This window comes from Cyanistes caeruleus, chromosome 5 (genome assembly GCF_971803275.1).
Source record: "Cyanistes caeruleus chromosome 5, bCyaCae1.hap1.1, whole genome shotgun sequence".
Classification (NCBI taxonomy): Eukaryota; Metazoa; Chordata; class Aves; order Passeriformes; family Paridae; genus Cyanistes; species Cyanistes caeruleus.
Window position 1 is genome coordinate 58,247,958 of NC_141705.1, and position 16,456 is coordinate 58,264,413.

Consider the following 16,456-nt stretch of genomic DNA (forward strand, 5'->3'; position numbering starts at 1 on the left):
TAATGATTTTAGCCAATTGTATTTTCAGATGAGGAGCCATGGGATCAAGGCACAAAGTCCAGTTACAGCAAGTGAAAATAAGCAGGAAGGTTTTGAACTTCATGCAGCAGTAAGAGATTCTGCTGGTGAGCTGTCACTAAATTGGTGGTTAACAGTGGTTGAGTTCATAAGGCAAGAATACAAATACCTACAATAGCTGTTAAGTGCAGGTCTTAGAAATAAACTCAGGACTGTTTATAGTTTCAAAGCCAGTTTTGCAAAGAGTCAGCAAGAAACTCAGCATTCCTGCCATTTGATTTGATTCACCAGAGAGATACATAATCTGTGTCTTTCTTTTGCATCAAATGTGAAACTAAATGCCTTGACCAGAAGGTGTTTAAGGTGTGTCTGCTCAAAAAGCTTAAGCTGTGTTAATTTCAATAATATCTCCCAAAAGCTAAGAAAGCTCTCAAGCTACATCTGCAATAATAAATTTATCCTCATTTGAAATACAAAACAAAACAAAACTGAAGCCACTCACAGAGCTATTTACATCTAATTTTGAATGTGAATGCTAGCAGGATGCAAGAAGTACTGCAACTTCTCCAATTCCGTGAAGCAAGGTGTGCGCTGAGGAGTTGATTTTGACACAAATACTACAGACAGAAAGCACTTGGTAGGTTATTTTCATTCTAGGAGGCAAAAATACAGTGTTACTAATGTAAACTGTTATACAGATTCTATTTTGCCTAAATGCAGTCCATATTCTTGTCTAATTTGGGCATCTTGGCAAAGAGCTGGGATTGTTAAAGGCTGTAATAGTTACATTTCATGCAGAATTTTGATGCTTGTCTGGGAGTTGTAGTGGGCTGAACTGCAGAACAGCGCAGTACATCATGGTGCACATTAGAACCGTAGTGAAGGCTGGAATTTCGGTGGGATCTGGCAATAACATTTCCCCTTGTAACTGCTGAAAAAACGCCCTCTGTGGTCTCTAAAGCCACTACCAAAGGAAGCAGGATCCTCAGGCTGTTGGTAGCTGCTGGCCACGTGCTAATGGTTCTTTTCCTTGTTCAGCCAGCCAGCTGTGTTGGGACAGTGGTCACTAGCTGGGACAATGACTCTCGGGCACGTGTGCCATGCACATGCAGCGCTGCAGTCCCTCGAGCCCCGCTGCATCACTGCATGCTCTCAGCTACTGCCCCAGTGGCTGCAGGCTGTGCGGCACAGCCAGGCTCATGAATTATCTAGTCCCTGAGTAGAGCTCAGTGCCTCCAAATACACTCCTTCAGTTGCTTTCTTTTTTGAAGAGGGGGGGGTGAAGGAATAGAATGGGCTTCATTCCATATTTACCTAGTTTCTTGGCTAACAAATGCATGTTTTATAACTGCTCTTTGGAAGATTTTATCCTGTGTGTGTTTTTAACAGGAAATTAAACATTAAACCCCTTCCCTCCCCCCCGCCCCCCCTTATTCACAATGGCATGAGTTAAGCACCAGGCACAAGCCAGTGTTTTGTATTTCCTGGATATGGCAAAATTATCATAATCTTGTTTTAAACAAGCAGCTGATACATATTTATATGTAAATATATTTGTAGACAAATATATCCCTAAAGTTATTGTAACTGCATATAAATATTCTCTGTGCCTTGAAACTAGAACTATGTTGGAGACAAAATCTCTCTGTGCTGGAAAACTTCTTGAGTGTGTTTCTTTTAGGATTGTTATGCAAACCAGGAAATTGTTAGAAAAGCGGAAACAAGTCTTTAGCTATCAGCTGCTCCAGGGAGTTAACAGGCTTCAGAATCCACTGCTTGAATTGGAAATGCAGGGTTCGGGCCAGCTTTCTTTTTAAAAGCACGTTTGCAGTCGAGAAGCTTCTTGACTGCGCACAAAATGTATGCGGCAACCACCCAGAAAGGGCTGTAAGATGTAGAAATATTGATAGTTATAGTAGCTGAAGAACACACACCACATCTTTATTTTGCCTTCCAGTAATTAGCTGTACTGAATTCTGATAGTGCATAGATTTTCCTTTCCTTGTACATGGCAATTAGGTGATTAAACCTATTTGCAAACAATTCAAGGATTATATTTACTACCATGAGGATCTTTGTTTCCTGAAAGACCAACTTAAGTCACAGATGATACTGTTTGTTTTTCTTTCAACTTCTTTCTTATTTTCTCTATGGTTAGCCAGTTACTAAATTTTCACTGAAGTTTTTTGACGTCCTAGTGTCTCAAGTAGAACTAGACCTAATGGGGAACTCTGAGCTACTTTCATATGTGGCCTAGACCCAAAATTCTTGTTTCAGCAAAATGCAGATTTGTCTGAGATTTACATTAGGACCATTTCCAGGGTTTTCTAGCCTTCTAAATGAAGATTTGGGATTTGTTTTTTTGGGGGGATTTTTTTTTTTTTTAATCAATCAGAATTGCTTTCTTCTTGCCCCCTCTCTATCTGAATGAATTTTAGAGTGAATAGCAGTGCACAAACTCCTGTGACTTACAGTCTTAGCTGTGTACTAATGACTTTTCATTGTCTGTCTCTCTTTGCAGAGAGGGAAAGACTGTTGGCTAGAACTGGGAGTTGTTTATCCTGTTCTAAACATGTCATTGGGTCTTTATTTTTCATTTGGTCAGTCAGTATATATCAGAGGAGACCTCTGCTTACATTTCTCCCGCAGGGCAATGCAGATTTAAAATTCTGTACCCTTACAGTTTTATTTAGATTTTATGTATCTTTCTTGTCTTGTAGCAAATGCAACAGGTTTGGGATTTCTCTTGTTCGTTTCATTCTTTTTTTAGTTTTTTCAGCACCAGAGACTTGGAGATTGTTAAACAATTTTGCAGGGCTGTTAGAGCAATATGGGAAGAAAAGTCCTGTGTAAGGTAGGCAGTGTAATGCAGTCCATCCAGGATGAGCAGAGAATCAGAACAAGTTGCATAAGTCACACCTGGAGTCAAGAAATGGGTCATGCGTAGCACTTTGTCCAACTGCAGAACAACTTGTTTTCTAAACAAACCAGACTATACATCTCAAACCACATGGCCTGCTGATGCCTTATTCTATTTGAATACCCTCGAGGTGCCTAAATTTCTCCTTGGCACATACATGGACATAGCACATTAGTGTCAAAGGGGGTGCTGCCTTGTTCTTTTTTTACGGTATTTGTGTCCTGTCCCCCACCTCTGGAATCACGTGGACTGTTTCTGATAGCAACAGCACCAAGCTATAAACTAAATACTATATTTATAGTGATATAGAAAACAGATTCTTCTGTAGAATTCAAAAATGAATAAAATTAGAACTGCTATTTAACCCTTCAAAACTTTTTGGTAACTTCTATTGTCCTTTGAAGTATTTAGGGAAGCACGGTTATGAATGGTATGTTAGTGTTGAATAAGCGTTGGTCTTGAATTTTTTGTGGGGATTGGATTGAGACACTGTCTTAACCTGGGTAATAAATTACTTTGCATTACTTACTGTGGCAGTCAATTAAATTACTTTATCAGAGTAAAATGTGATACATGTAATGGCTACATAGCAATATTCCCTCTCCCTACTACCCCCCATATCCCTTCCTGACCAAAACACAAGTAAAAAAATCATAAACTTCATTTGGAATTACTGAAGAGAAAACCTGGATGTTAGAGGAAGCCTTGAACTTAGAGTGAGACTGGTCTTCAGGGCTGAAACAGCCCAGAACTGCAAGGTTGCAGGTGTGAAACCTGGCCTTGAACTCTTTCTATTTCTGAATCTGCTGCTTGGAAGTGTTTCTGTAACCTGGCACATAGTAGGGGAAATGGAAAGAAAAGAAGCTACATAGGCATATCAAAAAGCCATAAGGCCCTGCAATGCTTGCTTACAAAGCTATTGTTAACAGCTGAGTAGAACACAGCAATGCTGTCACAAAATAAGTGCACCAGTGTAAGTCATGAGGGGAAGATCAGAATGACTGCTTGTTTGCCATGTGGAATTTCAGACAGTTTGTATTTCATCTTGCTGCAAGAGTAGTTCCTGCAATTCTGTGTGATCCATCACAGGTTTTCCCACCTGATGGCTCTGAGTAGGATGTGTGCTATACAAAGTTAAAAGTCTTAGAAGTCTTTTTGAGCTACTGCTAGTGAAGATAAAGCTTTTTCTCATGTAATTGTGGGTCCTACTTTCCTGTCAGAGAGTTGATTTCTGCTTGGAGAGCTTTGGGACCATAGAAGCTTTTTCTTTTTTTTTTTTTTTTTTGAGATACAAAATAATTTTGATCCATACTTTGCATACACAATGAACATTATCTGGCCATTTTATCCCTGTGAGCAATCTTTTTGCTACAGTCTACTTTCTGTGCTGTTACAAAAAATCAAGTTTGTGTCATGATGTAGTAAACATCTCCTAAGTTTTACATCTCGTTGAATGAGGTGTATCAGATCTTCATGGTTAGTGTGAGAATTGTCTTAGTTTCATTGCCAGTACTTGTCTGCTTTCAGTGCCTGAAATCTAGAGGCTGTAGAAATGTTCAAAGTAAACACATACACATGTTCACACACATGCATACAACAGGAGTCAAGGGGCAGGGGAAGGGAACTTGAATAGACTTAAAATTAGAATCTGAATTGAAAGAGGGAACAGTGAATTCAGGAGAGTGGGTCAGTCTTTCCTTGAGGCCAGACATTATTAAAAATCTGATCTCCTGTAATAATCCTTCATCTCTTTAATTCTCTACCTTCTGCACACAGACATGCAGGGGCAGATAATGCTGTAAGAAGGCCAATTTGGCATGCTAAAAGCCATTAATCCCAGGCATGGAAGTCGCTGACATCTTTGCTACATGCCAGCTGTGCCCTGGCCAGCCTCTATTGGTAAAAGTAAATTCTCTCACCCAGCACACAAGAGTGTAAGTGGAACAAAGACTTATAGCTGTTCAGCTCTTCAGTCACCTTCCTATGGGTGAGAGCATGCATTGCACTGAATTAGGGGGTTCCTCGCATGCTTCTCTTCACTGGTGACAAGGACAGCAGAGATCTTGCAGGGGAGAGCTGGTGAATTTTTTATAAGGTTGATATGCAAGTTAGAAAATATTCCTCTTCTTCTTTTGCTCCTACTCCTTCAGTGTTTTTCATTCAGTCAGAAAAAAATGTATTCTTGTTTTCTCATTAGCTTCTGAAAGTCTTTGTCCCATTTGCTCTTCTTTTTCTCTCTAATTTTCTGTTTTGTTCTTTTGAAAGTTGCACTTAGTGCAAGGTGAATTTCATTACTGTCACTTCTTTCCTTCCCAGCTGTTCTCACGACTTGCTGAACCAACAGGGAGATTGAAGGTGTTCTTAGGGGAGATCAACAAACCTGTCACCTGGATGCTCAATTGAAACAACTGACAAAACTTCCCCCAAGGGCTGCTTATCTTGTTTTCAGTAATTTTTTTAACAAGCCATAGGTATCCAGCTTGGTCCATTCCTCTACAGAAGTCACTGTTATGGCAAAAGGAGAGAGGTGTACAAAATGAGCAAGGAGGCACAGCCAGGTGTCAGCAGCATGGAGAGAATATTTCAGAGTGGCTTTCTTGTGAGAGACCCATCATATACACAATGTGGTAACAGTCAGTCTTTGTCATTGGCCAAATTGTGGAATTATTGGTTAGGAACTTCTTTTAAGAAGTCATAGGAAGTGACTGGAAGCTTAATACAAGAGAAAAAGAGACAACAGCATGATGTTTGTTATGTTTGTTATCTCAGGGACAGAGCTTTTGAACAGCTCACCTTTTGAGGGTGGAAGACACGTTTTCCAGCTGATTGGTGCCTGAATTACCAGCAAAACAGAAAAGGAAGCATAGAAGAATATTTTCATAGACTTGGAGGTTTTGATGGTATTTAAGAAGTGCTACTGAGTTAGGGAACTTTTAGGCCTGGTGGCTGTAGCCCTTTTTGATTTGCTCTGTTTTTTCACAGTACTCATTCTCAGGGATGAGACTAGAGCTGTCCTGTTGCATGTTTCACTGCAGGGTTGGACTGTTGGTTAATGTTGCCTGGGCTGGTGGAAACCCACACTCAGTGCTACAAAAAAAACTCACAAAAGCAGTGGGACAGCCTGTTTATCTTACCATTTGTCAGGGTTTTCAGGAAGCAGCTTCAGTTCATCGTTGTGTTTTTCAGGCATGAAATTGGTTGGCACCTGGCCAGCCTGGTAAGGCTGGAGATCATGTGTGGTTTCCTGCCAAGCCAACCCTGGTAAAAATGAGTAATCTTTGAGTTTAGATACTGCTCTTGTTATCATGGTGTACATAAATCAAAAGAGGAAGTTCTCTGCATGCTTGTATCTGATTTCTGTTGTGTTTCAAAATTTAATTATGTGATAGAATTAACATACCAACGTTGTATCTGTGACTGTCTTGAACTGTTTTTCCACAGCTTGGTGAATAAATTTGGATTCTTTACCCATTTTACTTTTAGCTTGCTCAGCAAAAGCCTGTGTGTGTTTTGGATTTTATTGATGTAGAATAATCCAAGCAGTATTTCTCCTGAATTTTGAGAAATGACGTGCAGTAAGGGGGATATTTTTTGCAATAATTGCTTAATTTTTTACAGGTTAATTGTTTAATGATACCAGGTATGTGTATCTCTAGAAAGATGCTTGTTTAAAATTGAACTTTGTGTTTTAAAAATGGATGAAAAAATCCAAAAGGAAGAGGCCAGAACAGGATGATGGTCCCCAAACTCTACTTGCCCCTAAGTAACTTGCATATGAGCACATTGCTTTCCCCTTTCCTAACCCCTGCTCAAGCACCTTGTGGCCCTTTTGGCTACAAATCTTGAGTTGCATCATTTAGTCATGAGGCAAATTCTTGTCTTTTCCTGATGTAGCTGAACCATTATGGAGCTGGGAAAAACAACCTTTCTACAGGAAAGCTACTTTGTGCCTAACATACACATGCTGCTACATGCACATATTTTAAAAATATATCAAAGTTGATCTTTATCTAGGAAAAAACTGTAGTCAGCTTGAATAATTGTGTTAATTATTTTGTCTGAGAGAAAAAAGTAGCTGGTGCAGGGATCTGATTCTTGCTGCATGTGTTCTGCGTGAAACTGATGGGAATGTGGATTGTCTGCTGTCCATTTGCTCTGCTGTCTTGAGGCTGGATGAGTCTATGATACCTAAATTTATGTAAGAACTAACTGCATACCAGGGCAGGGCTGCAGTGTGTAGGATTTGCTACACACTGGGGTTATGAATGAATACTTTTGGATAATGGAATGTGGTAATACAAATCTATTTTTCTAAGTATTTACAAGAATCTGACCTCCAAAATAGCCATTATTCAGGAGCAATGAAATAACTCTTTTGTTTAGTTTTAGAATTCACTATGGTTACTTTTTAAACCAAATAATAGGTCACTATTAGCTTTCAATCAAGCTTTCACCTTGATTTGGAAACGTGTTTAAAAAGCATAATTTCTGTGATATGGAGGTAATAAACAATTGATCAGTTTTAGTGGCATGACAAATGAAAGTACATGGTTTCTTAATTTCCTTGTGAAACTGATGACTTGGCTTCATTGATTAAGAAAACTTTAAAAAAGTTTGAAGAAGTAGAAGAATGTCTGAGTTCACCTGGTTTTTGGTGTGATTTACTACAAGATGAGTGGTAGTGTAAATAGTTGAATAAAGGGTGCAGCCCTGCATCTAGAAAAGGCTCTTCTTGACTGCAGAGTCCTCTGATAACTATCAAAGAAAACTTTCCCCAGTGAAGTTACTTCTGGCTTTCCAGGAATGGTTGAATCCTTTCCAGAATAGTTGGTACATGGGATCCTTTAAAGATTTATTAACTGTGTGAGGAAATTTGGGTATGGGTTTTCTGTCTGTTTTCTGTACATGCAGAAAATTTAACACTTGGAACTAAGTACTTGCTTGATGAAGGATATTTGTGGTACCAATATTTCTTCTCTATCCCTGATCCATGAGATTCCTGTTAAAATGAAAATATAGTAGATACCCACAAATGAATGTAAGAGCAAAGCTACTTTCTGCTTGGTTGGACTTCTGTATTGCTGTGGGAAGTTAGCTATTTATGGGGAACGAATGTTGTTGCAGAGCGGGATGCAGCTGTGGTGCTGATGGGGGAGGATGGGTGGCTGCACAGGAGTGCAGCTGCTGCTTCCTCCACCTTGTGATGCAGAAAATGGCAGACTTGAAGCTGGCAACAGGGATTTTGCAGCATCTTTAGCCTACTCTCCTCAGTAATTGTCCCCATCATCCCTTGTCTATGACTCTGTTTGTGTCAAAGTCAAGATGGATTTTTATCCTCTTATTGTACCATGATTTGTCTATGTAATGACCATTTAAAACATATATGATTGTTTTGTTTGGTGTGTTCTGTGTATCTCAACAGAAACAGTCACATATTCCTCATTTACTCCAGAAAAATTCTCTTTCATAAACTGTTTTCATTCTCTGGTTACCCTTAAACTATAGACATTGGTTGTACTGTTGACATTTAAGGTTAGTTTTGCTTTTAACATTAAAGAATGTAATTCTTCAGTTTACTTAAGCTGAAGTTGGAAGAAAACTGTCACTTAAGTAACTGATAGTGTTAATTCTCTGCTTTTCATGGTTCTTAATACAAATGCTTTTTTCTTATTTAGAATTCTCAGAGTAAAGTAAGGATCTGATTATTGACACTGCCAAAGTATTTCAGGTTTTTTTTTCAACTTTGGATGCCAACAAAAAATATTCTTAGACTAGCCAGATGGAAAAAAGGAGAAAAAAAAAAGGCAGTGGGGAGACATGTCATGCTCAGTTAGGTAGAAGCTTAGTTCAGATTTCTGGTAAGGAGGGTCTGAGAGCCTTAACTATCTGCGGCTCCTTCAGATAAAAGGGAAAAGAAATTGAGGGGTTTTTTTGCTAGAGAAAAGCTGGATATGAGTTAGGTCTTAGTCTGTGCTGGTATTTTGGGGGTATCTGTTATTATGAGAAAGGGTGACACGAGGCAGGGAAGGAGGAGGGATATTTGATTTAGAAGCTGAAGGGTTAGTAGTACGAGCTAGACACACCACACAGTAAATTGTTAGTATCAACCTAAGATATTTATTATTTTCTAGATGGGGCTGGTCTGAACTATGAACAGCCAGAAAGGCAGAGCTGAGGGTGTCTGTTGCAGAGGCACAGTGAAAGCTCAAAGGCTTGGATGTGTGTTGTGATTAGATCAGTGAAACAAGAAGATAATTTACATGACAGTTTAAAAGGATCCAAGCAGTCAAAAAATTTAAATAGTCTGCAAAAGGTGGTGAGAATGTGAAACAAGTTTTTAACTCTCTTGAGGGTAAAATTGGATCTTACACCTATTTGTGTAGGATGGGGGCATGAATTGTAGAAGCAGCTTGACGGCAGCTCTAGAAAGATGGCCAAGCTGAAGGCACTCAGAGCCTTCCCACAAATATGACGAAGGAAAGGTGAAGAGTTGATGGCTGGAATGTTGACAGAAATTTGTGAGATGTCATACAGACTTACTGCTTTTGTACTGAGAACCTTCGTGTCCTTCATCTGTTCAGGCACTCTTTGGCACCCAAAACTGAGTGTAATAAGAGAGAAAAAGGAGGGGGATTGACATTTTTAGAAGGAGAAGGTGAAGGCACCAAGAACACCAGACTGTATGCTCAAAGAATAATATAAATGAGATTTAAAGGCAATCACATCTTGCATGTTTTATAAGGTAAGAGCTTATTAAAATTCAGGTTGTAGGAAAGAAGAATGGGAAGTTTCTGGAGCTCCTCTTCGAAGGGACCTGTCAGTCCAATGTGGCACTCAGCATTTTCATAGGAGTGGGAGACCTGACAATTCTGCTCACTGGAGAACAATGCTGGAGATAAAGAGGAGTGAGAGGAGAGAAACAGTAGACTATCAATATTAGGAGCTCCTGACTTCTGAGGTAAAAGAAAACCCATAAAGCTGATTCAATTCCAGCAATGTCCTCAACATGAACTTTAAGAGACAAACAATGTCAAAACTTAAAAGGCAGGTCTCCAGCAGCTTAGAGTCTTCAGTGGTTCTACAAAGCAAAGTGAAGGAAAAGGGCAGGGTTGTGGGAAAAGAGGAAATGGCTAGAAGTCAGTGTATGTCACGAGTTTTGAACAAGTGTCAGAAAGAACTTAGTTATGATAATCGATGTGTAATCAAGCAGAGAAGCTGACAGGTAGGTCTGTTGCTAGGTGAATATTTTGAATAATGCAAAGTCACCTAACTTGTATGAAAAAAAGATCACTGGTCATGGAGTTGTATAGCTTGGCGGTGTTAAATTTTAAAACATCTTGCAGCCTGCTGAAGAAGTTAGAAGCAACTGGAGGAATGCTGATAGAGTAGCAGTATTTAGAAAGGTAAATACAAATGTTTGACAATGTATTTGTACATGGGACAAAGTTAGGAGAATTGCAAATAAAGACAGGCAGTAGGAGTTGTGGCTGTGTGCTAAGCTGCACCCATTCAAACAAAATAAACGTGGTTGTATTGAGAAACAAATGTATGGATTTTAGAGGGAAAACATAGCCCAGAATTACAGAAAGGAGCACATCCTTGGAAACAATGATTCTGCTATGTCTGTTGGTCATAGAGGCCAATCAGCTCATCATATTATTAATTTAAATTCATGGCAAAAACTAGAGCCAGCCCTGGATGTACAAACAGGACTGATGAGTAGGAGTAAGTGGTGGAATTAATGTTTAATGTCATTCTGATGGAACCACAACAAAACCCCACAGAATCACATCTGATGTAGCCTCTTCAGAGAGAGCAGTGGGAAATTTTAACAGCTTTATAAAACAGGTATATGATTCCAAAGCTGCAGAATCCCTGCCAGTAAGAGATTCTGTGTTAAACCTAAAAACGAGACCATTGAAATACTGTCACACAGCACAAAAACCTGATTTGAGAGGTAATATAATAATTAGGAGTGCATATTACATGGGTCATGCCTGAAAATAAGGGCTAAAAAAGTGAAGGTACACGCATTTGTTGGCAAGTCTGTTAATTAGTAACCAATTGATTCTTCATTCCCTTTATCATCTACTGATGTTTTCAGACAATGACTATTTGGAAGATGTAGTTTGACCCCACTGTGAGACAGGTATTAATCAAAAGCAGGTTATTAAGCTGAATGAAGAGATAATGAGACACATTTCTGTGGCCTTTGCCATGTACAGGAGTTACTATAATTTTTGAAGTTAGCAGAACTTTTGGCACTGACATACAGGGTGAGATCTTTGTGCTGGTGGAGTCATAGCAATGACCCTGTATTTTGAAGACTTAGGTTTGGAGCATATATTGTTTTTAATCATGAAAATGTGCTAGATTTCCACTAGTCATCTGTATTTGCAGTTATACAGAATTGCCTCTTCCTGAGTAAAAATATTGTTTTACTTTACAAAAGGAGATAATTGAAGACTTCAGAAATGTAAAGTGTCTTTGAACATGTTTTTAGAGGGTCTTTACTTAATCCCATAGAATTTAGCAGGCGTTTTTCTGTTTAAATACCTGATTTGTTAGTGTTCAAAACCAAATCTTAGTTTTGGGAGCTCAGTGCAGTACAGACTGTGAGAAAACACTGGCTCAGGAAGGAAGAAGTAAAATTTGAGGAAAGATTTAACACACAGTTTAATTTAAGATAATGTCAAACATAATTGCCTGTATACTACAATCTCCACTGTTGACTCTGCTGTGCGTGACTGAAGTGTTCAGTGTTCTTTTTTTTTTAAAAAACTTTTTCTTTGTGTTCTGAGAAACAATTCAACAGAATATCCTCTGCTTTCTGTAGGAAGGTGCTGTGAGTTGGTCATACTTGTAATATTAAAAACCAGATTAATATTCCTGTAAATTGTGTTTTAGTAATGCTAAGTGAATGATTGAGGTAAATGGTATGTATAGTTTGATAATCTAGACTGTGCTACTACTATTGCTTTTAAAAGGGATTGTGGTGGATTAAAAGGACTTAAGTCTAGTTCTAAGGAATTTATGAAACAAGGTTGCATGCAGTACCACTGTCTAATCTCTCAGATGTTTATCACTGTGACACATACATCTGCAAATGAGGTGTAATTAATTCGTTTTTACCTGACACTCCTGTGATTCTCATGTCATGTAAATGTGGAGCAGCAGCACCATGGCCTTGTGCAGTGGGGAGGTGCCAGGTGAGCAGGATTGGGCCACTGTGCAAGTGACTCACTTTCCCAGGTTAATGTTTTCCTCCTCAGAGCGAATCACTCTTCGGTACTGTGGGCTAATTTAGGTCCTTAAATTAGCAGCTGCTTGGGGAGAAATTTCCAGATGATCATTTTTTATCATTTCACTGTTTCTAGTTGTATGTCATTTTGCTCTCTAGGGAAGTTGTTCTCTCAGAGCTGCTGGGAGAGGGGTGAGGATGAGGTGGCTGGGGACACAGCTGAGGGTATTGCTAAGTCTAAGCTATTGTAGCAGAAGGAATTGAGGCTGTGATAGAGTTATGAGAAGGATTTTATCCAGCAAGGGTGGCTTTGCATTGTCCACATTTTTTGTTGTGGTGTTACACTTTTCTTTAATTAAGAAAAAAAATCGTAAATGAAAGAAATCATTGCAACAATAGTGCTTGATGAAGTAGAATTAAGCTCAGTTGTTCCCTGAGCAGATAATAATTAATTTAGAAATAGAAGGTAATGTCAAACAGGACTTAATCTTGCATATTACTTGTATATGTAGGAGATATAACTTGTCAAGCCAGCACAATATTTGAACTTTTTGATTGTATTTGATTTGAGCTTTTGATTGTATTATTTTGATGCTGTGTTAGGACTTAGTTGTTATTTTTTTTTCCCAAAAAACTTTTGGTCCCAAAAGCACAGAACTCTTTTACAAAGCCTGTGGGGGCAGTGGTGTCTAATCCACTCTAGATTTTTCTGGTGGTGTTATTTGGCAGACCTTTGGGTTGTGTTCATGAGTGCAACTGGGAGTAGGATGGGTGGATAAAAGGATGCAGGGAGCCTTGGTAAGGGTGGCTGGAATTGATCCTTGTAACTGTTAAATATTAATATATTGAAAACAACTACAGGCCCCATTTGAGACTGCTGGCTTAGCTGTGCTGGATACTTTAATGCTTGCAAACATCCTCATTTCACATACCTCCTTTAGAATTTATGGAATGTACAGCTGATGTTTAAAAAATAAAGATGGAAAGGAAGAAGTTACGTGGGTGAAGGTTAGCTTTTCAGTGAAGAACGTGCTATTTGACTTGATGTGTCAGCATGGTTTGCAGTGACTGCTCTGACACATTAGTAACTTTATCTTACAGTCCTTGGGATAGGAAGGCTGTTCCTTTAATGTTTTACTAATCAATCATATCTGAATATGTTGCCTCTTGAGTGATATCCTAAGAGTAGCCTTGGAAAACAAATAGTAGATCAGAATACAATGAGCTCTCTTAAAACATCATTAAAAAGGAGCAATAAAAGTAACATTCTTGGATATTGTGTGTTTGTTAGAGATCTCTTGCTTATTCTGACCTTTCTAAATGTCATTGTTTCATGTTTGAGAAGACTGTGCTTATTGTATTTGAGAGCACTCATTTCCTCAAATGTGTGTTAAATTGTCTTCAGAGACTGTGTTTTTAGGGAGATGTGCAAATGTGCATAGCCTAAACTATTTTCTTATCAGAAGTGATGCCTTTGTCTAAAAATACCTCCCTAAAATTTAGCATTTCATTCACATAAAACACATACTGAAATGGGACTGGGAATATGTTGTAGGTGAAGATAGCCTGGCAAGAACAGTAGGGGAAATTGTGCAGTGATGCCTTCTGGGGAAATACTGGGAGGTTGCTTGTCCTCCAAAATACCTGGTGGAGATGGGATGAGGTTTCTTCTCTTAAATATTTCAGGACATTATATCCAAGGCAGATTATTTGGCTTTATGAGATAATTCCTGGAGTATTCTGACTCGTGCTCTCTTTTCTAGCTGACAGTCACAGCTCTCCCAGAGAAGACACCCCAACTGGGAGCATGGATTCTCTTTCTTCCCAGTCCCCAACACCTGCCTTCTCCAGCAGCCCGCCTGGGCTCTTGGATGGAAATCACCTTATCATGGACAGCGGGGATCTTGCAGGCTGGACAACAAACCTGTGAGTAACTTGAGTATTAAGTAAGAATGTTTCCACTGGTATGATTGTGAAACACATTTCTCTTTTCAGTTTGGTGAGGAGTGATTTTTAGAAATTGCATGTAATTGTGTTTGTTCTCTTCTGCTACAGAAGGATGTGTTTGTATGTTGTGGTGGGGCTTAGAGCCTACTTGAATGCTTGTAGGAAAAAAATGTTCTTGTTCTGTTGAAATCTACTTCATTTTCCTGTGACCTGTTATAGCATTTAAAATAGTTTTTTAATTAATTTTTTTTAAGCAGTGAATATATGTTATTCTCTATATGATGCATTACCCTAGTTTTATTTCAAGAAAATATTAAGGTAGACTTATTGTTAAGATTTTGGGCCCAGCTTTGGGTTTGGACAAACACACTGCAGTGAGTGTGTGCTCAGATGCTATTATCTGATAACAGTACCGTTTTTTATCTCTTAACAAATTAAATGTCTGGTTTCCAGTGGAAGTCTGTCACTTTCAGTAGATGCTGTAAGTGTTCAGTTTTTGAGTGTGACTTAAATTTAACAAAAATTGTCATTGAAATGTTAGTCCTGTCTCTCTAATATGTATTCAGGTTTGATACACAAAAAGCTGACCATAACTTGTTTTTAAATCAGAGTTGAACTTGAATTGAATTCTCAGGTTTGCTATTCATTCAAACTTTAACCACTATCAAGACAAACTTTTCCAGCCTTTAGTGCCAAGAAGAGTGGAAGGATCAGGTCTGGAGAAAAGATCTGTTACAAATATTTTCCATAATGGCATTCTGAGTAGCCAACTCTGGTGATGAAAGAAGTGTAAAATATATGTGTAGATGTATGTAACACATGAGAATATATCGATAATCATAAAATAATTCATTATAATTAACTGATGACTTGAGTGTTTTTTAGCTAGAACAATTTTTTTTCTTTCATATATATTGAAAGAATTCCATATTTATAGGTGTTTTCCATAAATTATATTTCTTTAGCAGAGGTCTGAAGTTCCTCTTCCCTTAGCCTCCTGTACTATCCTGTAGAAGTGAGTAGAATTAGCAGTAAATTGTACTTACCAAAGAGAGGTGCATGTGTGGGATAGATGCTGTAGCTGGTATAAAACTGGACTGTCAGTGAAAGCTAATTAAGGAACACAGGGTCAGCAGGACAGTGATAATTTCAAAGAATAAATGGAGGAATGTTGGTTTTTTCCAGAGAGTTTGGGAACTTCAGGTGTTTGAAGGAACATTTTTTTTGTTTTTGTTGGGTTGGGTTTTTTTTTTTTTTCATTTGTTAATTTTCATAAAAAATTATACTGCACTGGTGTTTTGGAAACCTGACTTGATGGCTTGAGGTTTTCTGCTCAGTTGGAAACAGTACTTAGAGTTCTCTTTGGAAGAGAAAAAATAAAGGTGCATGGTATGTGCATTTAGATTATTTGTCAAAAGTAGTTTCTTCCACTCGCCTGTCTGTGAAGTCTGCTTAAGAGCTACCTCTGTAACAAGCCTGGACAGTGACAGAGAGTTGTCTGGGTATGTTACATTCTTTCTTCCCTCTGCTTTCTCACTTCAAATTGGCTTCCCCTTCTAGTTTGGGTGACTCAGAGGGCCCTGCCTTAACAAATAAAACCCCAACCAAAACACAGAGCAGCTCCTGTGTAGTAATGGCAGAATGTAGCTCTGGTAGCTCTCACGGCTCCAGGAAATAAATGTAGCACTGGCTGTTGGTTGTAGACTGTTCTTATAAACTGGACCAGTCCTTAGAGTTAGGTGAAGAATAACCCTTTCTCTTTGTGCAGGATTTCAAAATGTTTTGTATTTTGAGCCAAACTGGGACAAAATAAATTCTTAAAGCCACGGTATCATCTCTCAAATGGTATTGCAGGTGTTCACTGAGCTACTGCAGATGCCATACTGAGTCTAGGGGAGATGGAATTATACCAGAGGATCTGGTTTCACAAGTTTCTGCTGATGTTTATAACACGTGGGTGTTACTTGTCGGAGATCAATCACTCAGGAGTTATGCAGTCAACAAGGTGATGGTGACTTCTTGGTGGCAGAAGAGTTAGTTGCAGTGTTTCCTGGGGGATGGACGTTCCATTGTGGGTCAAGATGTGCAGATATCCCAAGATCTGGTTTACACCAGTAGTTTGCTTTAAGCAAGAGTACATGATGGGTAGCAAGAATACTTTTTGTGGTATTTGTTTCCAAGAAAGAAGTTTGTTTTTTTCCAGAATGATTGCTGTTGTCACCATGATATTTCCTGGCAGAGATTTTTGTGATGCGTGCCCTTTCCTTGTCCCACCTTCCAAAGCAAAAGGAACTACAGCTTCCAGCATGGCGAGCTGAGCACCAAATGGA

General features: G+C 38.8%; 1 protein-coding gene across 7 annotated transcripts in view; it reads left to right on the forward strand.

Moving 5' to 3' along the window:
- Positions 1–16,456, forward strand: part of ARHGAP10 (Rho GTPase activating protein 10) — a 136,456-nt gene that overhangs the window by 102,530 nt on the left and 17,470 nt on the right. For all 7 annotated transcript variants that reach the window (XR_002864339.2, XM_023926299.2, XM_086889411.1 and 4 more), the window contains one exon: positions 13,943–14,105. Coding sequence is in view for 6 of the 7 variants with exons in the window: in XM_023926299.2 (XP_023782067.1) it covers positions 13,943–14,105 (163 nt within the window). In the remaining variant the exon portion in view is untranslated. The remainder of the gene's footprint in view (positions 1–13,942; positions 14,106–16,456) is intronic.